The sequence below is a fragment of the Ranitomeya imitator genome, chromosome 9 (assembly GCF_032444005.1).
Source record: "Ranitomeya imitator isolate aRanImi1 chromosome 9, aRanImi1.pri, whole genome shotgun sequence".
NCBI classification, from domain to species: domain Eukaryota; kingdom Metazoa; phylum Chordata; class Amphibia; order Anura; family Dendrobatidae; genus Ranitomeya; species Ranitomeya imitator.
Genome location: NC_091290.1, coordinates 39664870 through 39690158, shown reverse-complemented (window position 1 = coordinate 39690158; position 25289 = coordinate 39664870). Strand labels below are relative to the sequence as shown.

At 43.9% G+C, this 25289-nt stretch overlaps 1 protein-coding gene across 1 annotated transcript in view; it reads right to left on the bottom strand.

The window, feature by feature from the left end:
• CAPN1 (calpain 1) overlaps positions 1 to 8244 on the bottom strand; it is a 73897-nt gene extending 65653 nt beyond the window's left edge. Inside the window, exons 1-2 of the mRNA XM_069740036.1 lie at positions 8106 to 8244; positions 6034 to 6330 (exon numbers count right to left, since the gene is read on the bottom strand). Of these exons, the coding sequence (XP_069596137.1) occupies positions 6034 to 6300 (267 nt within the window). The 5' untranslated portion in view covers positions 6301 to 6330; positions 8106 to 8244. The remainder of the gene's footprint in view (positions 1 to 6033; positions 6331 to 8105) is intronic.
• Positions 8245 to 25289: the final 17045 nt, after the last annotated feature.

Sequence of the window (25289 nt, the reverse complement as noted above, 5' to 3'; positions counted from 1 at the left end):
AGGACAAGCAGCAACGCTGAGAGGATGTAAGCGCCGAGGAAGCTGGGTAAGTATTTTAATGCCAACGGGGGGGGCACACAGGGGGTGGGAGGGGGCAGACAGATTACCGGCAACTTTATTTTAAAAACAAAAATAAATTAAAAAAAAAAAAGATTATTACTTCTTTCCAGCAAACGCTGCTGGAGAGAAGAAATGAATGGGGCTTCAGCACCACACGCGGGGGGGGGACAGCGCTTACAGTAGCGCTGTCTACTGCACGGCACACGGACCCATTGACTTCAATGGGTCCGTGTGCTCCCACGAACACTGACATGTCTCAGTGTTTTCCAAATGGACACACGGTCCGTGAAAACACGCTGACATGTGCAGAGACACATTGATTTTAATGTGTCTACGTGAGTCAGTGTCTCCGGTACATGAGGAAACTGTCACCTCACGTACTGGAGCCACTGACGTGTGAAACCGGCCTTAGTAACAAGTGTACATAGAAGAGCAGACGTTGTTTTAAAAGATAAAGGGCGTTCACAACCAAAAAATATTATTTCATTTAGATTTCTCTTTTGTTATTTTTCATTTTATTAATTGGTAAAAAAACTATAAAAACTCTTCTATTTTTTTGAAGCATTCGTAATTTGCTAATTTTTGGCTAAGACTTTTACACAGTACTGCAGGTCACATAAAGGCCAGAAATAATGTTATTCCTCAAGTACACACAGACTACAGTTTATTCGAAGCCATTTGAAACGACAGGCAAGCTGTACGCGTCTGCTCACATCTGTCTTGTGGCTTCTGTCAAGCATAGAGGCCAACATGCTCCAATGGGTCGACCAGAGGACATCTCCCTGGACTTCATCAGGCTTCTGTAATATGGCTGCATGCCGTGCTGCTCTTGCAGTCATGGTCTCAGGTATGAGATATTGGAATACAGGTTTAGTTTACATATATAAGGGGGAAAAAACAACTTAATCAGAGATAGAAAGGACCTTCACGGTGTAGAACTCCAAAACAGTCAACTGAAACATACAGGAACTTACAACTGGGTGGCTTTTCTTGCCATGCGAGAAGACATGGGTAACGAGGGTCACTAGTAACATAGTAGAATGTCATCGATCCGGTTTTTCCTCACACTGCCTGCTCAGTCTTGCTAGGATCCTCCACCTCAGCATTACTGTCAAAGATTAATGGTGTTGTTGAGTCACTTTGGCATGTTCTACCTGTCCTCAGGGTAGAATTCTGATGTTCTCCAATTATGTACAGTAGTTAAAAGTAGTAGAAAAATTATTTGCAATGACCATCTGACTAACCCTGAACAGGCAAAGTTTTCAGATTAAAAAACTGGGTTACAATTTACCACCCAACTCCATATCTACTATATAATTGTCTAAGGGTCACTTCCGTCTTTTTGTCCTTCTGTCTGTCTGTCACAGATATTCATTGGTCGTGGCCTCTGTCTATCATGGAAATCCAAGTCGCTGATTGGTCGCGGCAAAACAGTCACGACCAATCAGCGACGGGCACAGTCCGGAAGAAAATGGCCGCTCCTTACTCCCCGCAGTCACTGCCCGACACCCGCATACTCCCTTCCAGCCACCGCTAATACAGGGTTAATGACGGCAGTAATGGACCGCGTTATGCCGCGGGTAATGCAGTCCGTTACCGCCGCTATTAACCCTGTGTGTCCCCAACATTTTACTATTGATGCTGCCTATGCGGCATCAATAGTAAAAAATGTAATGTTAAAAATAATTAAAAAAAAAAAAAAAAGAAAAACGGCTATACTCACCCTCCGTTGTCCGCCGAGCCGGCCGCCATCTTCCGTTCCCGGCGATGCATTGCGAAATTACCCAGGGGACTTAGCGGCCTCGCGAGACCGCTAAGTCATCTGGGTAATTTCGCAATGCATCCTGGGAACGGAAGATGGCGGCAGCCGCGCGCTACAAGGGGTGCTCGGATCGGATGGTGAGTATGTCAGAACTACAAGGGGCCCTCGGATCCAAAGGTGAGTATGTTTATTTTTTATTTTGTAACCTGTGACATACGTGGCTGGGCAATATCCTATGTGGCTCGGCAATATCCTACGTGGCTGGGCAATAACCTACGTGGCTGGGCAATATCCTACGTGGCTGGGCAATATACTACGTGGCTGGGCAATATACTACGTGGCTGGGCAATATACTACGTGGCTGGGCAATATACTACGTGGACATGCATATTCTAGAATACCCGATGCGTTAGAATCGGGCCACCATCTGGTGTCTTATAATAGTGAGAAGGATGTTCTTAAGGCCGGGATCACACATAGTGAGATACGGCCGAGTCTCGCAGGTTAAAACCAACCTCTGGCACTGGCACTGCTGAGCGGAGCGTGCAGCCGCATAGCAATACATGGAGCCGCACGCTCCGCTCCGGAGTGCCGGTGCCAGAGCTTGGTTTTACCCTGCGAGACTCGGCCGTATCTCGCTGTAGTGTGACTCCGGCCTAAGAAGCCAACTCATGGGGGGCATGCGGATTAATAAGCCCTCACACACACACAAGCATCTGGGATAGAACGACTTGGTTGTATTTTGCCTCTAGTTTTCTTTCCATGATCATCGGGTTAACTTGGACCCCTAGTGTCACAACTTGAAGCATGTGGGTCACAAAGCAAGATCCCCAACATGGCCCCTAACTATCATGGGTCTGTAATAGTATCGGTCCTTTCATAGGAGCTAAAAGGGACCTTTTGGGCTCTTTAGGCTCCAGGACCCGGGTGCAACTACAACCCTTGCACGAGACAAAACAAAAAGACTGAATCCCAATTGAGACATCTAAAGGACACAAAGTAGCAAATATAGAATAAGAAGGTATAACATTTAGGAAGCGTGGAAAGGAACGGTCAATGTCTCTATGAAATCCACTTAGGGGCGGACATATTGGGTCCCAAGAGGAAAGGGGGGGGGGGGAGGGGGGGTCAGTAACACCTCCCAGACAGAAGGAAGGATTTGTGCATTATGATGAGCTGTTGGACTGTAAAGGGCCCATATAATGTTCCTGCACAGGGGCCCTCTTCTGTCCCACCCCGCCCGCGGATCCACTATTACATTGGATGGAGCTTCCGTACTTATATGACATCCCATGCCGTTCACAAAGAACGCACTGCCTCCACCCCTCCGAATGTGAGCGCAGCAGCCATTGTTTAACCTGTTTTTCAACCGTCCCCGATCAATTGTGCTCTGTTTTGACAACATAACATGCAAAATAAAACAAAAAACCTTAAAAATCCCCATTCATGGGCCGCATTAGTCATAATTCTCTTCCTGTGGGAATCTGATGTTCTACAGCGCAACAATCGACTGCGGAGAACAATAAGAATTTGCTCCGTCCCCAAATCTAATGGTAATGGCTGTTCTTCTCATCCTGAAAAAGAGGATTTGTCAATTTTTCTGATTTTGCCCGTTTTAGTAAATAATTGCCCTCCATATCATTTTTTTGTAACCCTTCAGTTACCCTCCCTGGAAATCTATATATAAAGCGACAGCGCGTCTCATCTGCCATTGTGGACAGCGTTCATTCATACACCGATGATGGGTCAGACCGTAAGGACAGGCGTCAATGAGAATGACAACCGCGTGCTGTATTAATAAAGGCAGCGACATAGTGTTGGAGGGATGATAGAAGGAGTAGTTTCGAATTCTCTAAAGGCGCAAATTGCGCAAATTATTGCTCCCCCATCACAGCCACATATTCTCAGAGCTGTGCAGGGGGAAAGCGAGCAATTAGGGCGCGCCCATCAGAGTAGAGGGTAAAAAAAGGGTGGTGCTGCAGATTCCTACGCAGAAAGTAGCAGTCATTGAATCTGTCATCACTATCTGCGCTCTGCATAGGCAGCAACCAAGATAATAAAGCTGTCAGTGTAATGAAAAGAGCTGCATAGGCAATGACAGATGCCAAAGGACCGCTCCCTGAGCATTCTCTCAAATTTCATTTAATGAAAGGAGAGACAGAGACAAAAAAAAAAAAAAAAGTCTCCCGGGCATTAAAAAAAAAAAAAAAAAAAAAGTGTGTGATAGATCGATAGATATACACATACAAAACACTAATATTACAATAAAATAAGCATTTATGTGCTTTTTCTAACCCCATCAAGGGTAAAGGCTAGGACTAGCTAGAGTTAGGACCAATATTAATGTTAGAACTAAGGATTAGGATAAAATCTAAGGTAATAAAATTGTTACGGTACGTCAAAAATATATATATATAAAAAAAAATGTAAATAAACTGACAACTCAAACTACGCCACAGCATAAACCTGTGTGCACACGTTCCAGATTTTTCGCGTTTTTATCGCTATAAAAATGCGATAAAACACATCCATTAAGCATACTATTAATAGAATGCAATCCAGAATTTTTGTGCACATGTTGCGTTTTTTTTTCCACGAAAAAAATGCATCACGGTAAAACACGCAGCATGTTCATTAATTTTGCGGGGGTTTTTTTTTTTGAGGATTTCCCGCTATTTAATGCATTGGGGAGCTCAGGAAAAAAAAACGTGAAAAATCCGCACACAAAAAAAAAGCGCAAAAAGTCCGGTTTTGTTCAGGAAATTTCTGCAAAGAATCTTGTCGTGTGCACATAGCCTAAAGGTAAAATAAAAGGTGCAACAGTTTTTTTGTTTGTTTTTTTTTTTTTAGGGAATACAAGTGTTTACTACACCATGTGTCAGGAGAGATGACAGGTCCTCTACGAGACTCCGGCACATGTCTGTGAGTCACTCCGTCTACCAGAGCCGCACCGCAGTTGGCATGTAGTACAATGGGTGGGGTGCGCGGCTCGTATCTACTCTTCTCTATTTCTTGTCTCTCTGCCAGGGAAAAATATTTTTTCATCACTAGGAACTTTGTTATAACGAACAGAAAGTCGAGCCTTCATTGGTGGCTTCAGTAGCAGAAAGTTGTAGACAATTATCAAAAATTTCTTTAACAAAAAGACTTCTGATCAGATACAAAACTCTTAATAAATCATATATTCACCTAAAATAAAATAAAAATGTATTTCCTTCATGTTACTTTAGTTGAGCTCTACGGACTCCAGGAAACAGAACTTGATTTTGTTTCAAGGGCAGCGATAGGTTTAGAATAACTTTATAGAGAACTCAGAACATGTATTTAGGTAAGTTACCTGCTATATGTTTTGCTAACTACTCGCACTTTGGCTGCTTTGTTTTTGCTCCGTTCCCTTCCTTAGGGCAGAGCTGTGATCGGTGACTACTGCTTAGCTCCAGTGCACACAGGGAGTCTGAGACACGCCCCCCTGCCTCGTCATTGGTTCAGGCTGCTGCTCTGCATCCTCTGATTGGCCGAGACCCTCGGCCCCTGCTCTGCTGCGAGAGGGAGCCGAGTCATGCTACTGTGCTCCGACGCCGGCAATGGAGGAGATGGAGAAATTTATTTCTCCGCCTTCGTGCGCCAATGCTCTCTGTGCAAGAGGCTCGGAGCACAGACGCCTGACACTCGGCTCCTGCTTGCAACAGAGCAGGGGCTGAGGGTCATTAGCATATCGCATCCGATGCCATACGCAAGGCCGAAGATGGAGCCTGGAGGATCTCTAAACATATTAGGGGATGTGCACATGGTGAGAAATTGCAGCTAATTTAACTTCAACCCCCCCCCCCCCCCACCACCACCACCACAAAAAAAAAAACAGAATATTGGCTGGAGAAATGCTGAGTATTTTTCATGATTTTTTTCCCCCTGTCCATTTGGGCCTAATTCACACGTTCAGTATTTTACGTCAGTATTTGAAAGCTACTTCTACGTAAAAAAAAAATAAATAATCCATGTCCATCAGATTTCTGAAATCTCAGACTGAGGTGGTACTGTCAAATGCAGCTAAAAATTAGCATTAAAAAAAAGCATTAAAATAAATACAACGAACCCCCCCCCCCCCAGTGTGAACTAAGCCTAAAAGTGCAGCAAAAAAAAAAAAAAAGGCCCATAAAGGAAAACTGTTTTGATCATGACGAGTCTGTAAAATTAGTCACACGGGTTCTTACCGTAGGCCTGACCCATTTAACTCCGTAGGTCTTGGATGAGTTTGGACCGAGTTCCTTGAACCCCAGGGAGTACTGAGACGGAGGAAAGGTCTCATCCTTAAAGAGAGTCCCGCTCTGTAAACACTCCTGCTGAATCCGATCGAAATCCTGCCCTAAAAACTTCACGGCGTTTTCATGCTTCCCTATGCCCAGCTCTTGGTCCCGTTGCTTCTGCAGCTGGGCAGAGATCCCAGTAGCGTACACTGGAACAATCTCTTCTTCAGACATCTTGGTTCTCCTGCAGATCCGAGTTCACTTCTGACAAATAAAAAAAAATAAATAAATAAATAGATTGTAAGACCCTAATTTTTATACTTCATCTATTAATTTGATTATTATGTTCACAGGTTAAAGGAGTTTTCCAAAACCGGAAATAAGAATAAAACTGTGCCTTACTCACCCTCTCTGGGTCCATCACTGAATCTTGCTCCCTGTTACTGTCTGGACGACACATTGACAACACTGCAGCCAATCAGCGACCTTAACAGCTATGAGCTGCTCATGCTGTCCACGTGGGCAGAGCCACTGACCGACTGCAGCGCTGTCTATGCAGGGAGTAACAGACTTCAGGAGCAGCAGCAGAGACTCATTGCTGGACCTGGGGAGGGTGAGCACAGGATAGCTTGAGATGGGATCTTGGGAAAATTCACACTTTTCAGTACTTTTTTTGTAAAAGGTTCTGCAACTGTCCAATCCACCAGAAACCTGTATAGGACCAATTTTCAGTTGCAGAATTTTCTGCATCAAAATCTGCAGGGTGTGAATTCACGCCAAAGTCATGCTCCATATAGCAAAAATGGATCCTATTATATGTGGACATAGGTCGGCGTTTTACCTTTCTTACAAAATGAATGTGATTTCCTGAAAACTCATGCCCACTGGACCTTAAAAGACAAAGCGGAACTTTTGGTGATTTTTTTCCCCCCTCAATAGACTTCTATGGGGAACTTGAAAAGTGCATGTAAAATCACAAGTAAATCACAATAATATATATATTATAAATATATATATATTTATTAATTATTCCGGCTTCGAGCAAGGGGTTGGCCAAGACGACCCAGGAGGTCCCTTCCAACTCTACCATTCTAGGATTCTATTCTGTGCCTGACCAAAGCATAAAAATGTGAAAAAAGCATTAAAAAAAAAAAACAAACAAAAAAAACCAAAAAACAGAAAACACAACAAATAGTGCCGACACCTGTATTGAAAGTAAGAAAAAAAAAAAAAAAAAAAGGTATTTTCGCTGGGTGGGAACAAGTTGAACAGACCAGCACTGAATATCGGCCACCAGAACAGGTTTTCTGCCTTAGAGGCTGAGAGCTGCTTACAAAAAAAACGCCCTCATATTAAATTCCACTACTGCTCCGTGCCAATATTTTTGCATATGTTTTATTTTACATAAACCGATCCCTGGGAACTAGTTTTCGCATTATTTTCTGGGTGAGGCCCCGGCCGGCGAGTCCTGCTCGCATCCTCCATTCCCGGGCGGCTGATACTTTTTGTTTACAAATAGAGCAATTATTATAAACATGACCTGTATTCCGAGTGCAGCGTTATCGCACCACATTGAGCACCGTTCACACTGACTCTGATGTGCTGTTCTTTTCCATTACAATATTGGAAACCGTAGTGTTTTGTTTTTTTTTCAGTCCTTTATGGAGAAAGGGAGCCACTACTTCTATACTATTGTGCAGTATTTAGGTACTACTGTAATGGAGGCTCTTTACATAGGACTGCAGTTACAACAACACAGAAACAAAACAAAAAAAGAGTTAATCCTAATATTCGCTCTGCCTGATCTCGGAGTCAATCATACACATTGTCGGAATGTTAGGTTTCCATTCCATTTATGTAACTTAATGGGACAGAACATTTGGAGGAGGAGGATATGTTTTTGTAAAAAGGTTGAGTTTCTTGTTCCAAAAACACATCCTCCTCCCAATGTTCTGTCTACTCCCTCCCAAATCTAAAAATATCCCTACAAAGGGAGGGTCAGCGCTGAGACCCTTTTGGGGTCACTTTTTGCCACCTACCTTTGCTGATGACCCTGGGGGCTGCTGGTGGGGGTCTCTTGGTGTGTGACACTCTGCAGCTTTGCAGTCTCACCCTTCCTGGTCAGTCTTTGGCTGTGTTGCTCTTGCTGCAGTCTCCTCCCTGCTCTGCCAGTCTCTCAGACACTCCCTGGGGCTGTCTCTCAGAAGACCCTCCCTGGGCCTGGCTCTCAGCTGTCAGCTGCTGTGGATGCTTCTATCTCATACATCTGGCTGATTTACAGTCATCCTGTCCCTCCTGCCTGTGCTGCAGACAATCAGCTCTTCTACTTTGCCTGATGCCATCCCTGACAATGATTCCTGCCCTGTTTACCCCTAAGGTCTTGTTCACACGCAGCGTTTTAGCTGCTTTTTTTTTATTTTTCCGTGCTTAAAAAAAACGTAGACTGTATGCACACGTTCCTTTTTATCGCCTTTTTTTTTTTTTCCTGCACAGATTTGGCATAAAACCTGAAGAATTTCCCAGTCCCAGCAAAGCGAACGCGAATCCTGACGTCTGATGCACGCGTTGCTTATTTTTGCCTTGCAGATTTAGGCTGTGTGCACACTTTGCGGATTCCACTGCGGAATTTTCCGCAGCGGAATTCCAAAATCCGCAGTGAAAACCCGTCGCGGTTTTTACTGCAGATTTATCTCGGTTTTTACTGCGGTTTCTCATGTGGATTTTCATCTGCATTTTCCTATTGGAGCAGGTGAAAATCCGCAGAAAAGAAGTGACATGCTGCGGAATGTAATCCGCTGCGTTTCCGCGTGTTTTTTTTCCGCAGCATGTGCACAGCGTTTTTTGTTTCCCATAGGTTTACATTGTACTGTAAACTCATGGGAAACTGCTGCAGATCCGCAGCAAAATCCGCAAAGTGTGCACAGAGCCTATAATCTTTTTCCAAGTTTTTTGCTGCAGATTTCACCCATAGTAAGGTTATGTGCACACGTTGCGGATAAGGCTTAGGAATTTCTGGCGCAGATTCTGCCTCTCCTGGCAGAAAACGCACCTGCGGATTTGTCGCGTTTTTTTGTCCGTTTTTGCTGTGGTTTTCTTGCGGATTTGCTGCGTTTTTTTTTACCCCTGCGGTTTTCTATAATGGAATGGGTACAAAAACGCTACAGATTCACAAAAAAAAGAAGCGACATGCTACTTCTTTTAAACCGCAGCGTTTCCGCAGCGGATTTTCCACAAAGTGTGCACAGCGTTTTTTTTTTTCTCATTGATTTACATTGTACTGTAAATCAATTGCGGATCTGCAGCGCTTCTGCACTGCAAAAAACACTGCTGATCCGCAGAGAATCCGCAACGTGTGCGCATACCCTAATAAGTGGGGAAAAATATGGTACAAAAAAGTTTTAAAAAGTGGCAAAAATGCAGGTAATTTCTGCACCAAATACTTACCCTTGTTACAGTAGCAGCAAAATGAATGGGATTTCTAAAATAGCGTTTTCTTCTCTTTGCAGTCTTTCACCTGCAGTGTGGTTTTTTTTTTTCAAAGCGCAAAAATGTCGGTTCTTTCAGTATTTTTTTTTTCACCCATTAAGATTAGTGAGTTAAAAAAAAAAAAAAAACATTAAAAACATGAATAATCTACTGTGCGTTTTTGCAAAGATAGTATCTTGACTTGTGATAATTTGTTTCCTGCCTCCAGTGTTGCTCACTATCTGATTTTCTTAAACATAAACTCACTACGGCATACTTAGGCTATGTGCACACGTTGCGGATTAGGCTTAGGAATTTCTGGTGTGGATTCTGCCTCTCCTGGCAGAAAACGCACCTGCGGTTCCGCAACGTATTATTTGTGCGGTTCCGCAGCGTTTTTTGTGTATTTTTTATGTGGTTTTCTAGCGGATTTGCTGCGTTTTTTACCCCTGCGGATTTGTATAATGGAATGGGTACAAAAACGCTGCAGATTCACAAAAAAAGAAGTGACATGCTACTTCTTTTAAACTGCAGCGTTTCCGCAGCGGATTTTCCGCAAAGTGTGCACTGCTTTTTTGTTTTCTCATTGATTTACATTGTACAGTAAATCATCTGCGGATCTGCAGCGTTTCTGCACCGCAAAAAACGCTGCGGATCCGCAGAGAATCCGCAATGTGTGCACATAGCCTTAGAGGTCCGTTTGCACCAACTGGCAGCATTAAACAACCGTCAATGGATTTTAGCCACAGTCAGACGACTGTATATATCGGAGCAAGATCGGACCGTAATGCACGGACTGGCCGGTGGGTCTCCAGACCCGAGTGTGACCGCTGCATAGGTGATCAGGAGCCTGTGTAAACTGCAAGATTATCGCGTAATGCGTATTCCTTGGAACCCGCCTGAAAAAGCTCTAAAAAGAATGAAAATAGTACACGACGACGTACACAATTTATTATCACGCACTGTCATGTCGCTGTAGGTTTTACTATTTGATTACTAACAAGTTCTGGTTTTGATTTCCAAATCTGGATGACATATTTCAACAAAAACTATTTACGATTCATTCATTCCTCCAATTAACCGAACAGCCGCTGCTCTGTGCTCTTGGCCATAGTCCAATGCTCCAGATTCACCAGATTCACTGAGTCGCTGGTCGGGTTTTATGTTGGATGGGGGGGGAGGGGGAGGAGTGTAATTTTTTTTAACAGAATACACAAAGCCCCTAATGGCCGCCATCTGTCTGACTGCACCGCAGCAGGGTTGCATTCAGTTATTTTTCCCTTTAACATAATCAGTAGGAAAGAAAGGTGGGAAATATCTATGTACTACATATGTTTGCTTGCCATCATTTTGTTTTTTTTAGAGAATTACTGCTTATTTCTCTCTTTGCTTGGATCCAAAACAAATACATTTAGATCTAAATCTGCTCCATACATTTGCACACATATGACTCTCTTAGGACATACAGGTGCTTCTCACAAAATTAGAATATCATCCAAAAGTTAATTTATTTCAGTTCTTCAATACAAAAAGTGAAACTCATATATTATATCCGGTAGAGTCATTACAAACAGAGTGATCTATTTCAAGTGTTTATTTCTGTCAATGTTGATGATTATGGCTTACAGCCAATGAAACAACAAAAGTCATTATCTCAGTAAATTAGAATACTTTAGAACACCAGCTTGAAAAAGGATTTTAAAATACAAAATGTTGACCTACTGAAAAGTATGTTCAGTAAATGCACTCAATACTTGGATGTGGGTCCTTTTGCATCAATTACTGCATCAATGTGGCGTGGCATGGAGGTGATCAGCCTGTGGCAATGCTGAGGGGTTATGGAAGCCAAGGTTGCTTTCATAGCAGCCTTCAGCTCGTCTGCATTGTTGGGTCTGGTGTCTGACTATACTCCATAGATTCTCTATGGGGTTAAGGTCAGGTGAGTTTGCTGCCAGTCAAGCACAGTGATATTGTTGTTTTTACACCAAGTATTGGTACTTTTGGCAGTGTGGACAGGTGCCAAGTCCTGCTGGAGAATTAAATTTCCATCTCCAAAAAGCTTGTCGGCGGAGGGAAGCATGAAGTACTCTAAAATTTCCTGGTAGACGGCTACTCTGACTTTGGTCTTGATAAAACACAGTGTACCTACACCAGCAGATGACATGGACCCCAAACCATCACTGATTGTGGAAACTTCACACTAGACCTCAGCAGTTTGGATTGTGGCCTCTCCACTCTTCCTCCAGTCTCTGGGACCTTGATTCCCAATTGAAATGCAAAATTTACTTTAATCTGAAAACAATGCCTTGGACCACTGAGCAACAGTCCAGTTCTTTTTCTCTTTGGCCCAGGAAAGACGCTTCTGGCGTTGTCTATTGGTGGCTTGACAGAAGGAATGCGACACTTGTAGCCCATGTCCTGGATACGTCTGTGTGTGGTGGCTCTTGAGGCAATGACGCCAGCAGCAGTCCACTCCTTGTGAATCTCCCCAAAAAATTTTAATGGCATTTTCCTAACAATCCTTTCAGGACTGCAGTTATCCCGGTTGCTTGTGCACCTTTTTCTACCTCACTTTTTCCTTCCACTCAACTTTCCATTAATATGCTTGTATACAGCACTCTGAACAGCCAACTTCTTTAGCAATGACCTTTTGTGGCTTATCCTCCTTGTGGAGTGTGTCAGTGACTGCCTTCTGGACATCTGTCAAGTCAGCAGTCTTCCCCATGATTGTGGAGCTACTGAAACAGACTAAGGGGCCTTTCTAAATGCTTAAGAAGCCTTTGCAGGTGTTTTTTTGTTAATTATTCTAATTTACTGATATAATGACTTTTGGGTTTTCATTGGCTGTAAGCCAAAATCATCAACATTAACAGAAATAAACACTTGAAATAGATCACTCTGTCTGTAATGACTCTATATGAGTTTCACTTTTTGTATTGAAGAACTGAAATAAATTCACTTTCTGATGATATTCTAATTTTGTGAGAAGCACCTGTATGTCCTAAGAGAGTCATATGTGTGCAAACGTATGGAGCAGATTTAGATCTAATTGCGTACAAGGGTGTATCGTAAAAGAACATGGGAAATTGCATATACAGTGGGGCAAAAAAGTATTTAGTCAGTCAGCAATAGTGCAAGTTCCACCACTTAAAAAGATGAGAGGCGTTTGTAATTTACATCATAGGTAGACCTCAACTATGGGAGACAAACTGAGAAAAAAAAATCCAGAAAATCACATTGTCTGTTTTTTTAACAATTTATTTGCATATTATGGTGGAAAATAAGTATTTGGTCAGAAACAAACAATCAAGATTTCTGGCTCTCACAGACCTGTAACTTCTTCTTTAAGAGTCTCCTCTTTCCTCCACTCATTACCTGTAGTAATGGCACCTGTTTAAACTTGTTATCAGTATAAAAAGACACCTGTGCACACCCTCAAACAGTCTGACTCCAAACTCCACTATGGTGAAGACCAAAGAGCTGTCAAAGGACACCAGAAACAAAATTGTAGCCCTGCACCAGGCTGGGAAGACTGAATCTGCAAGAGCCAATGATAAAAAAAACAGACAATGTGATTTTCTGGATTTTTTTTTCTCAGTTTGTCTCCCATAGTTGAGGTCTACCTATGATGTAAATTACAGACGCCTCTCATCTTTTTAAGTGGTGGAACTTGCACTATTGCTGACTGACTAAATACTTTTTTGCCCCACTGTACCTTACTTTTAAAGGGAACCCGTCACCCCCAAAATGAAAGATAAGCTAAGCCCACAGGCATCAGGGGCTTATCTACAGCATTCTGTAATCCGGTAGATAAGCCCCCGATGTATCCTGAAAGATTAGAAAACGGTAATTAATCTTACCGATAATTGTATTTCCAGGAATCCATCCTGACAGCACCATGGAGGACGTCCTTCTTATTCGCAGTGGGACAGGAAACACGAGAGTTTAAAAGGACCCTCCCCCTTCCACCCTTCAGTGATTTTCCAAAGTAACACATCTGGATGGATGCAAACAGAAAATTTATTTTGAACATAACAAGATTAACACCAATGTTACTTCACATAAGTATAACACGTATTTGTATTAGGGAGGGAACTATCCGTGCTGTCAGGATGGATTCCTGGAAATACAATTATCGGTAAGATTAATTACCGTTTTCCAGGTCACCACCTGACAGCACCATGGAGAAGTACCAAAGGAGACTTCCTGGTTCTAGGGTGGGACTACCGCTTGAAGCACCTTCCTGCCAAAAGCTAACTGAGAAGAGACTACATCTAATTTGTAGTGTTTTGAAAAGGTGCTAATGTTAGACCAAGATGCCGCTTTACAAATCTGATCTATTGAGGCCCCCCCTTTTTCAGCCCAAGACGCGGCCATAGCCCTGGATGAATGAGCTTTAAGGCTATCAGGAGGAACTTTTCCCCGCGCCTGATAGGCCATGGTAATAGTGGATCTAATCCACCTGGCAATAGTGGATTTTGATGCCTTTTTACCCCTATTAGGACTCCCGTACAGGATGAAGAGATTACTATCCTGTCTCCAGGCCCTAGTCATATCCAAGTATTTCAACACCGTCTCCCTAACATCTAAGTTATGGAAGAAAGCTTCTTTTTTATTTTTAGGAAACTGGCAAAAAGACGGAAGAACGACCTCTTGGTTAATATTTGATACTGAGGCTACCTTGGGAAGAAACCCTGGGTCAAGCCTCAAAACCAACCTATCATCAAATATCTGCAGATAAGGGTTCTGGATGGATAGGGCCTGAAGTTCCCCCAATCTTTTGGCTGATGTAATGGCCACTAAAAATACTGCTTTTAGGGAAAGATTAGCGATATTTATATCCTTCTCTATATCAAAGGGCTCTTCGCATAATACATTAAGGACTAAATTAAGGTCCCAGGGAGGGACAGACTTCCTGATTAGAGGTTTGAGCCTCGAGACCGCTCTAGAGAACCGAGCGATCCAAGGGTGGGCGGCAAGGGAAGAGTCATAAAATACACTGAGGGCTGCAATTTGAACCCTCAAAGTACTCGGTTTGAGCCCCTTCTTGAATCCCTGTTGTAAGAAATCAAGAATCCTGGGTATGTTAGGATGAACAACATCGACTGTTGTGTCTCCACAAAAACTGCAGAATTTCTTCCAGGTTCTAAGGTATATTGCTGAGGTCACTGGTTTCCTACTTGCTTGTAGAATAGAAATCACTTCTTCTGAAAGGCCTCTTGCCCTCAGGATCTGCCGTTCAGGATCCAAGCTGTTAACCGTAGCTTCTCTGGGTTCTAATGAAAGATCGGACCCTGAGAAAGTAAGTCCCCCCTGACTGGATGATGGTAAGGACTGTCCACTGCCAGCTTCTTTAGAAGGGGGAACCAGCTCCTTCCGGCCCAGAAAGGGACCACCAGGATCACCTGAGCTCTGTCCTCGCAAATTTTTCTGAGTACCCTTGGTACTAATGCCAGAGGGGGAAAGGCGTATTGCAGACCCGAGCTCCATGACTGAGAAAGGGCATCTACCCCTGCTGGATTCTCCTGAGGATTTAGTGAGAAGAAGGTTCTTATTTTTGCGTTCTTTCTGGTTGCGAAAAGATCCACGGTCGGGGTTCCCCAGCGCTGACATAGGGTATCGAAAATTCTGCTGTTCAGTTCCCACTCTATGGGTGATAGCTTTTCTCTGCTCAGGAAATCCGCAACCTGGTTCCTTGAGCCTTCTAAGTGGACTGCTGAAATTGAAAGTACCGATCTTTCTGCCCATTCGAAGATCTGATCCGCCAGATGTTGTAGCTTCGGATGTCTCGGGCCCCCTTGATGGCGAAGGAAAGCTACCGCCGTCGTGTTGTCCGATAGGATCTTTAGATGTCTGTTCTTTAATAGGGTCCGGGCTGAACACAGAACCTTCCAAACCGCCTGTAGCTCTCTGTGGTTTGAGGAATTGTTGCTCTCTTCCGAATTCCATTGTCCCTGGTAGTATCTTCCGAGAACCTGGCCGCCCCAACCTTGTTGACTCGCGTCCGTTGTTACCGTGACGGCCGGGGTCTGGATCCATGGGACCCCCACCTGAAGGTTCTCTGACACCGTCCACCATCGCAGGGATTTCTTGACTCGATAGGATAGGACAAACTGTCTGTCCAACGAAGACTGTCTTCTGTCCCATGTTGTTAGAACCGCTCTTTGTAGTTGATGGGAATGGAATTGGCTCCAGCTGACGCATGGGATACAGGCTGTCATTAGGCCTAGGATCTTCATTGCATCTCTTATCGTCACCCGAGTTCTTGCAAACTGTCGAACCTTCTCTATCAGGTCTGACCATCTTCTGTCTGGAAGAAAAGACTTCCTGATGTTCGAGTCTAGTATTACACCCAGAAACTGTCTCCTTGATCTTGGGGTTAAGCGTGATTTCTTCCAGTTCAACACCCAACCTAGATTCTGCAGTGTGGAGATCACCAATCGAGAGTCGATCCTGAGTTGGGACTCTGAGTCTGCCACTAACAGGAAATCGTCTAGATATGGTACTATAATGATGTCTCGCTTCCTTAGGTAAGACACGATCTCTATGATGAGTTTTGTGAAAACTCTCGGAGCCGATGCCAGTCCAAATGGAAGGCAACGGAATTGATAGTGGAGGACTGAACCCTCTTTCTCTATCGCGAATCTTAGGTACTTTTGATGTTGTGAAGAAATTGGAACGTGGTAATACGCACTTTTTAGATCCAAAGTGCACATTACCACGTCCTTCCCTAATAGGGGAATTGTGGAGCGAATGGACTCCATCTTGAATTTCTTGTACGACAACCATCTGTTTAGCGGCCTGAGATTTATGATGGTTCGGGATTCTCCTGACGGTTTTATTATAGAGAAAAGACCCGAGTAGTGACCTGTTCCCATTTGGTGAGGAGGTACGGGAGTTATTGCCTCCATCCGGAGGAGATCCTGAATGTATGACCACATTGGTTAGACTGAAGAGAGACGGGCGTTGGAAATGAAAAATCTCTCTGGGGGACGAGATACAAACTCTATCCTGTACCCCTGAGATATAACCTGAAGGACCCAAGGATTTGAGGTAATTTTTTTCCACTCCTCCAGGTAATTCAACAACCGACCCCCTATCCTGGTGGCGTCATTTCCTTCGGAACTCAGACCTGGGGTTTGAGGGACCTGGATCTCTATTTCGGTTCCTATTTTCCCCCCCTTTCTGATAACTCCATCTCCCCTGTTTACCTTTACCCCTATAGTCTGATCTCTGACTGTAATAGGGTCTACGAAAGGGCTGGAATTTTTTCTTTTTCTCTTCTGGAAACCCCTTCTTTTCATCAGAAGCTTTCTCCAGAATGTCATCTAATACAGGCCCAAAAACACGGCCACCTGAAAAGGGAATGGAACATAGTTTGTTCTTAGAAGGAACATCCCCCGACCAGCTTTTTAACCAAATGGCCCTACGGGCTGCATTAGTGATTGCCCCCTGGCTGTGAACCTGACAGATTCTGCCGTAGCATCTGCAAGGAAACCTGTGGCTAGTTTAAGTAAAGGGACAGCATTGATGATAGTTTCCCTAGAAGTCTTGGCTGACAATTGATCCTTTAAATCGTCAACCCACAGATGCATGGCTCTCGCCACAGAAGTCGCCGCAATATTTGTGCGGATCACAGCGGCCGAACTTTCCCAAGCTTTCTTAAGGAGGCCATCTGCCTTTCTGTCCATGGGCTCCTTTAAATTCGAGGAGTCCTCGAACGGAATGGCAGTTCTCTTGGACACTTTCGCTAGTGGGATGTCAATTTTTGGTATATCTTCCCAGTCTTTGACCTCCTCATGGTCAAAGGGAAGACGGAGTCTAAAGTCTCTCGGGATCGATATCCTCTTCTCTGCCTCCTCCCACTCTTCCAAAATCATTGAGCTGCGGGAAGAGGTTAAGAAGGGGTCAGTAGCTGCAATCTCTGAGCAAAAGCCGAGACTGAACTCGGACTCACCGAATGTGGGCATTAACTGGAAAGACTTTTGAAGTCTGCGAACGCAGCCCCCCGAACATCTCATCTTGTACGGAGAGAGAGGTAGAAGGTTCTTCAACCTGCATAGTTTGCCTGACCGCACCCAGCAGTTCATCAATATCGTTGGAAGAGAATAGATACTTTTTCCCCTTCTGAGGAGGGTCTCTACATACTTCCTCCTCTTCCTCTATATCAGATTCTGATGGACTGTCCTCAGACGATGAATCTGACTCTCTCTGCTTCTTCCTAGACCTGGGAGGATCCTGGAACTCAGGCTGGATCGGCTGGGAGGCGGATATGTTAGATATAGAAGCCTGCACTTCTTCTCTAACCATAGCTCTCATGCTTGTTAATAGAGAGGCCTGTTCCTCTCCTACAATACGAGCGGTGCAGGACTCGCACAGAGGCTTCTGCCATGAGGCAACAAGTTTTGTAGCACATATTGGACATCTCTTAGTTCTGCCCGTCTTCTTATCCCCAGATGAAGGACGCCCCTGGAACAAAGGGACCACTACTAGTACCTTTAATGGGCCTATAAGGAGCGCACCTCTAAGCGGGACTCACATGCGTCAGGGAATCCTGTTTCCCCGGGGCTTCTACGCTGACAGCCGGTATAGCACCTGGGTCCATTACAGCTGCGGTGCCTAGCGCTATCTAGCCACTTACCTTAAATCCTTTTGCTTGTGTCCCAGTCCTCCTACAGGAGCGAAGAGGAAGACCGCCCCCTTGCTGCCGCCCTGACCCGGAAGTGATGCGGCAGCGGTGAACCGGAAGTTCAAAGCCCATTTACCGCCGAGGAACACATGGAGTCCAGCGTTCTCTCCAGCATTCTGCCGAACCTGCCTCTCCTTGCCGGACTATCTGCGAAGGGATCACCCTGCAGAGACCATGCGCAGGTATGCTTGGGGTAGTCATCCGAGGTCGAGAGCCCCCCCCAGGGGGAAGCGACCTCCTCGCCAGGAGCAGCGCTGCACTGGCGTCGCTGAGGGACCCGCTTAATTGGGTGTCGGCGATACAGAGATTCGGCCCGTGGGAAGGAAGAGGCTGAGCCCCCCGATCCGCACGCTCTGTAGGGACAGCGATCTCTCGTCGTTCCTATCCACAGTGGGACAGGAAAAACACTGAAGGGTGGAAGGGGGAGGGTCCTTTTAAACTCTCGTGTTTCCTGTCCCACTGCGAATAAGAAGGACGTCCTCCATGGTGCTGTCAGGTGGTGACCTGGAAAAAGAGGTTAGATTATACTCACCCAGGGGCGGTCCTGCTGCGGTCCGGTCCGATGGGCGTCGCGGTCCGGTGCCTCCCATCTTCTTACAATGACGTCCTCTTCTTGTCTTCACGCTCCGGCGCAGGCGTACTTTGTCTGTCCTGTTGAGGGCAGAGCAAAGTACTGCAGTGCGCAGGTGCCGGGAAAGGTCAGAGAGGCCCAGCGCCTGCGCACTGCAGTACTGTGCTCTGCCCTCAACAGGACATACAAAGTACGCCTGCGCCGGAGCGTGAAGACAAGAAGAGGACGTCATTGTAAGAAGATGGGAGGCACCGGACCGCAGCAGGACCGCCCCTAGGTGAGTATAATCTAACCTGTTTTTATTAAACATTTTGGGGTGACAGGTTCCCTTTAATAATGACTAGTTAGTACCTTAGAATCGGTGTTGGGCTGGGAAACATTGGTCCCACCTGAGGCCTTCATTCTGTACTGGGGGTTCACCTTTCATCAATAGAAAACCAATGCATTAATATTAAAAGGGGGTTTCAGACCAGGGCTAGTTGTGTCAGGCAGTATAGCTATAAGGCCGAGGTCACACTTGCGAGTGCAATGCGAGAAACTAGCCCATCAAGACCCGGCACTGCCGCCGGCACTCGGACCGGAGTGTGCGGCTGTACAGAAATACATGCAGCCGAACGCTCCGGTCCCGAGTGCCAGCGGCAGTGCCGGGTCTTGATGCGAGAGACTTGCGCGAGTTTCTCGCATTGCACACACAAGTGTTACCCCGGTCTAACAGACACAATGTAAGGATTCAGCTCTACTTGCCAGTTCAATCATGTGATCGCTCATATGCGATTTGCATTCTGCATTTCTTCTTATCTGAATTCTAATGTTAAAGCATTGAAAAGAATTTAGTCTGCAAACGACAACACGTATGTGCGTCACATATGCGTCTTCACATGATGACTGATCGATCTGGCAAGCAGAGTCGAGTCCTGACAATGCGTATGCTACACACTGTTAGGCTATGTTCACACATTGCATTTTTGCAGCGTTTCTTTTTTTTTGCTGTTTTCTTTGTGCAAATTTTACAGTACCAGCAAAAGCTATGAGATTTCAGAAATCTCATGCACACACAGATTTTCTTTTCTTGACTGATTTGGAAAACGGCTGCATTATTTTATAAGGCAGTATGTCACTTCTTTCATCGTATTTGCAGCGTTTTTTTCACCCACGGAAAACAATGGGTAAGTGCAAAAAAAAAAAGCGCAAAACCACAGGTATCTGATTTTGCTGCGGTTTTGGTGCAAAAACCGTAATGAAATTGCATCTAATTTTTTGGGGAGGCACTAAACTTTATCAACATGCACAAGAGACAATAAAAATGCAGCAAAAAACGCAAACTGTGAACATAGCCTTGGAATGAAACCTACAAAATTTAGCCAAAGCCACTGAGCCAAGGGTAAACCAAGTATACTGGCTGTAGTCAAAGCTATAATTATTAAACCTATAAAGAAAGAATACACATACCATAAATAATTTGTAGACATAACTTTATTATTATTATATAAAAGCATTTAAAATATGTACGTGGAGTCGATCTTATAAATATCAATAAAGAAATGTTTGGTTATAATCCAATAATTATAATTATGTCTAAAAAATGGCTCCAAAATACAGCAATTGATAAAGAGTTACAGGACAAATCAAAATAGATATATGATAGTAGAATGGGGGACGATGACCCCCCCTGAATATGGTAAACATTCCTAATATATAATATCCATTCTGCAATATCACAGTGTCGCCACTAACAGAGGTAGATATATACACACTAGGGTTCGGCATGATACCCGGACTGAAGAAGATTCGTCCTAGCGAAGAAAACCCCTCTAATGATAATGCGAAATGACACAATGGGGAGAACTGTGCAGTGGAGCTATTACAGCTGATTGGCGGGGGTGCTGGGTGTCTATGGCTGCAGCGATGTAATGTGATGGGCATTAACTACATGGCTCTGGGTGTATCATACACAGGCTCGGACTGGCCTACGGGTGAGCCGGTGAATCTCCCGATGGGCCCCTGTGTAGACATAAGCCACTTGCCCCCCAATATGAGCAATAGTTGGCCCAATACATTTGATTTTCTATGTACAGACAACATCTCATGATGGACATTATACACACGGCTCTGGGGTGTATCACGTGTTATGAGCATTATATACACGGCTCTGGGGTGTATCACGTATATTGGGCATTAGATACACGGCCTGTTATATTGCGGTGTCCTCCAGAGACTTGCAGTGACAGAGCTGAGTCAGTGTTTTGCGCAAACATTGCGCAGGCCTGATTACAACACTATGGATTCCAATCCAGTCTCTGCGATGTTCTTGTGTTTGTATGTTACAAACTTTATCAGTACTCTTTGTACAGACATGCGCTCCTTCCCTTGCCCTCTTCACATCTGGTAAAGTTTAATCTATTATTATATTTATCTTACATAAAGGACTTATTTTGTCATTTCAATTCACTTCTACCCCTGCGGAAGCCACAGCGGGCGGCGATACGCGAGTCTGCAGCCTCTGCTACATTCAGATCCCACTCTTCCATGATATATTTCATCCTTATTCTTCACAGTCTCAATAAATATCTTACCATTTGGGACGTTCATACTGACCCCTGTTGCGGGTATTTTATAGGTTGTATGGATGTTCTTGGATCATATTTTCTGTAATTTGTTGCTTTTTAATTACTCCTAGATGCATTTAGTTATATATCCACACATTTGCTTATTTCAAGCATCTCGGATTAACATTGCTTATAAGGCGGTAGTTACTTTTTTTTCTGAGATTCGCATCGACTTATTCTATAGCAGCAGTGTTCTTGGTTGTGCGATAGTTTGCAGGTGGGGTTCTCTGTTTATTGCCACCATTAGGACATCGGAGGAGACATGTACGGCCATGTTCACACTGTCAGTATTAGTAAGCCAAAACCAGTACAGGAACAGTATAATGGAAACACTGAAAATTTAAAAGAGGCATGGATTTGGGGCAGATTTTTTTTCATGCCAGGGGACACAAATACTCAACGTGTGCACAAACCCCGTGAGGAAGCGTCTGTATGGCAGCCAGTTACCCCAAGGAGCAGAATATTTGATCCCAACAATAGTCATCTGTATGTAATGTGACTTTAACACATTGTTATTCACTGATGGGCGAACGTGCTTGGATAAGGCGTTATCGAGCATGCAAGAATGGGCCCTGCTTTTTTTTTCGCACATGAAATAAAAAGTGGTGTGAATTTTTTTTTCCTCAGGCTATGTGCACACGTTGCAGATTTTGCTGTGTGACCGCAGCAGTTTTCCATTAGTTTACAGTGCAATGTAAACCTATGGGAAAACAATCTGCAACGACCATGCTGTGGAAAAGCTGCGGTTTTACATTCCGCAGCATGTCAATTCTTTGTGCAGATTCCGCAGCAGTTTACACCTGCTCCATAATAGGAATCCGCAGGTAAAAACGCAGTGCCTTTTACCTGTGGATTTCTAAAATCCGCAGAGCTCCTTTCTACGTGTACACATACTCACAAAGTGGGTTCCATTTTGCACTATTTGCTTTCTATAAGCCTTTGTGCTGCATTGTCTATTGCTCGTCAAAAAATAGGTCAACTGAGAATCCATCAGTGAACTCTTTATGACGATCAAAACCGGGACTTTGTAATTATTTTATGTCTTTTCCTGAGCTCCTCTAAGCTGATTTATAATTGCAGCAAAGTTTAACGTGCAGGGACACCGAGATACTAAACATTTTTACACCATTTGACTAAGTCTCAATTGCGAAAATTATTTTTAGCCCCAAATCGATGCATGTACATAAATAGCATTTTGCAAAAATCAGGCTTAACTGGTTAAATAACATTTCCTAAAACTCAAATTGCCTTTTAAGGGGTTAAGGACTTATTTTCAACCAAAGAATGCGCTAATGTTTTTTCCTCCTACCTAAACATGGAAAAATCGACCAGCACAGGAGTAATCTTATCTAATAGATATTCACTGGAAACGCCTAAATCAATATCCTCCGCCAACAGAGCGGGCCTAAAGCTGCATGACGCCTATGGCATCCGAGTGAGGTCCAAGTTTTTCACGGACCCATACACTTCCATTGACGATTTTGATCCAATCCTCAGATGAAAATTGGACATGTCTCTGATTTTCCATGGACTATGGATAAGTATTAGGATGTCACCAAGCTTTTGTCAATCTGAGAGCAGCATAATGTAGCGGTAAGGACTGAATGACACTCTGCTGTTTCAATCAGAAGCATGTAGCCGTCTTTTAAATGGAACCTGTCCTGTTGGGTAATGCTAGGATTCTGCAGATAGAGACGTGCACAGCTGCTGTAATGAACTGTGGTTCCTTGAAAGAAAAAAAAAAAAAAAAGCGCTTTATTCCACCTGGTGCCGCCAGCTTTCAGTCATTTAGGTGGGCCGATGTAGCTACAGTTACAGGTGGCTATAATCACACCAGGTACTTTAACTGATACATGATCACAGCCGCAGCTGGGACTGGTGACGTGCCGGCACGAAATGTACGACTGAAAGCTGGCGGCTCCCTGAAAAGTTTAAGCTAATTTTCTCCGGGTAGTCGTTCTTTCAGTAAGACAGCATTGTAAAAGCCATTTACCTGCAGATTAACCCTATATTGAATGGGCTTTGGTGAGTAATTTTTATCTTCGTCAATTTGTACATGGAAGAAACTGGGGTCCATAATAATGATTTGGTGGGGGCCATGAGGTCATTTACGGTATATTGTGGACATCGATACCCTTGAAATTGTAGGCCTAGATTTGCCAATCCAGCCCTAGTTACACCGGAGCTCTTTAAAGAGACTGTCAGCACAGAACGACTGTTCAAACCAAGCACCGGCGCTCTGTGCTGCATGGCAGCGCCAGTCATTTAAATACAAGCTTCACACCTGCTTGTTTTCTCACCATCTCTGCCTCCATTAACCTGAGCTGTTAAAGAGGCGGCAGAGATGGGGGGAAAATTCAAATTTTCCCCCCTTCATCCAGACCTCTGATGTCTTCCAACCACAACTCCTCTGCAGAATGCAACAGATCTATGGCTGATCTTTCAGAACACCCTCCCCTTAATACCTGTACCTCTTATTCCACTCACAGAACAGTGTCCCCAAAAATAAAACACACATTCCAAGCACGTTCTTGCCCCAGTAGAGCCCAAAAGGAGGGTTATCTGTCAGTCAGTGGTAAGCCCCGAGATGGCACAGAGGAAGTGGGACCGGAGTCAACGTGTAGGCCAGCCCTGAAAGTTATAGTAAAAAAAAAAAAAAAAATCTATCTAGGCTAGACGAAAGACGTCACTGCAGAGGGCTGTAGTCAGTGAAGGACAGACAATGAATGGAGTGTTCAAATCACGAACACCATATTACTGAAGTGATGCCATGTTGTACAGTGCCACCATGTATAATCAGTGAGTCAATGTAAACTACTGTAGATGGAAATGTGAATATGTTTTGTGCCCAAATACTACATCAGCAAAGATTACAGAAAATGAACTGCTTGGTTTCTTGTGATTGTCATCAAATAATGCAGGAACCTGGTGTAACAATCTGCAACCACACTAGTTTATTAAAATAAAATAACCAAAAATTAAAAACTAGACAGAGCGCACATATTTCAATGAGACTTCTTGAATCGTGGAGGCTCAGCCATGATTGCTTAATTACAAGCGATTTCAGCAGGAATTAATTTCCACAGGAGCCACATGCCGCCGTTACATCACTAGTTGTAGTCCATAAAATCAAGAGCGGCTCAGAAGAGCGCAGGACATCGAGGCACCGAGATGCTGCTGCCCCCTAGTGACAAGATCTCATGCCACAATTTCTCATTCTGATTGATTGAATATATATATATATATATATATATATATAATCAGTCATTGAAAAACAACTAAAAAGATGGCAATAAATAGCAGCTCTTGACAATACTCACGTCTCATGGCATAACACAATCTGAAGTGACATTTTCACACAACAGGACCCTATTCCTTTGTCTATAAATGTGGCCAGATTGTGTTATACTATTCCTGATAGAGTTTGAGTAGTCTCCAAAGTTGTCATTTATAAATATCTTATCGGTTAACTATTGAGAAATGAAACTTAATTTCACAGCACCAAAAAAAAAAAAAAATTATATTTTCTGTTACACTATATAATAAAATGAGAGTTAAGGCCAAGTTCACACGGTGCAAACAGCTGCTTTTATACTGTATGAGTGCAGAAAATCTACTGCACTTTACAGTGCATGATGGACAGTTCTCATGCAGAGGTCATTGTGCAAGTTGACAAGATCTGTAGGTTGGCCAAGTTGTGGACAATCCATTTAAGTTTACAGCTTTAACATTGGACTAATCTTCTGGCAACTGGCTAAAGAAACAGCTTAAAGAGGATGGAAATAAAAGGCTTAAAGCGGATCCTTTAAGTCATAAGTGTGATCTTGAGTATGCTCCACAACATGGCGAGAGTCAGAGCACTCCTATGTACAGAGGAACAAAACGGATGTTT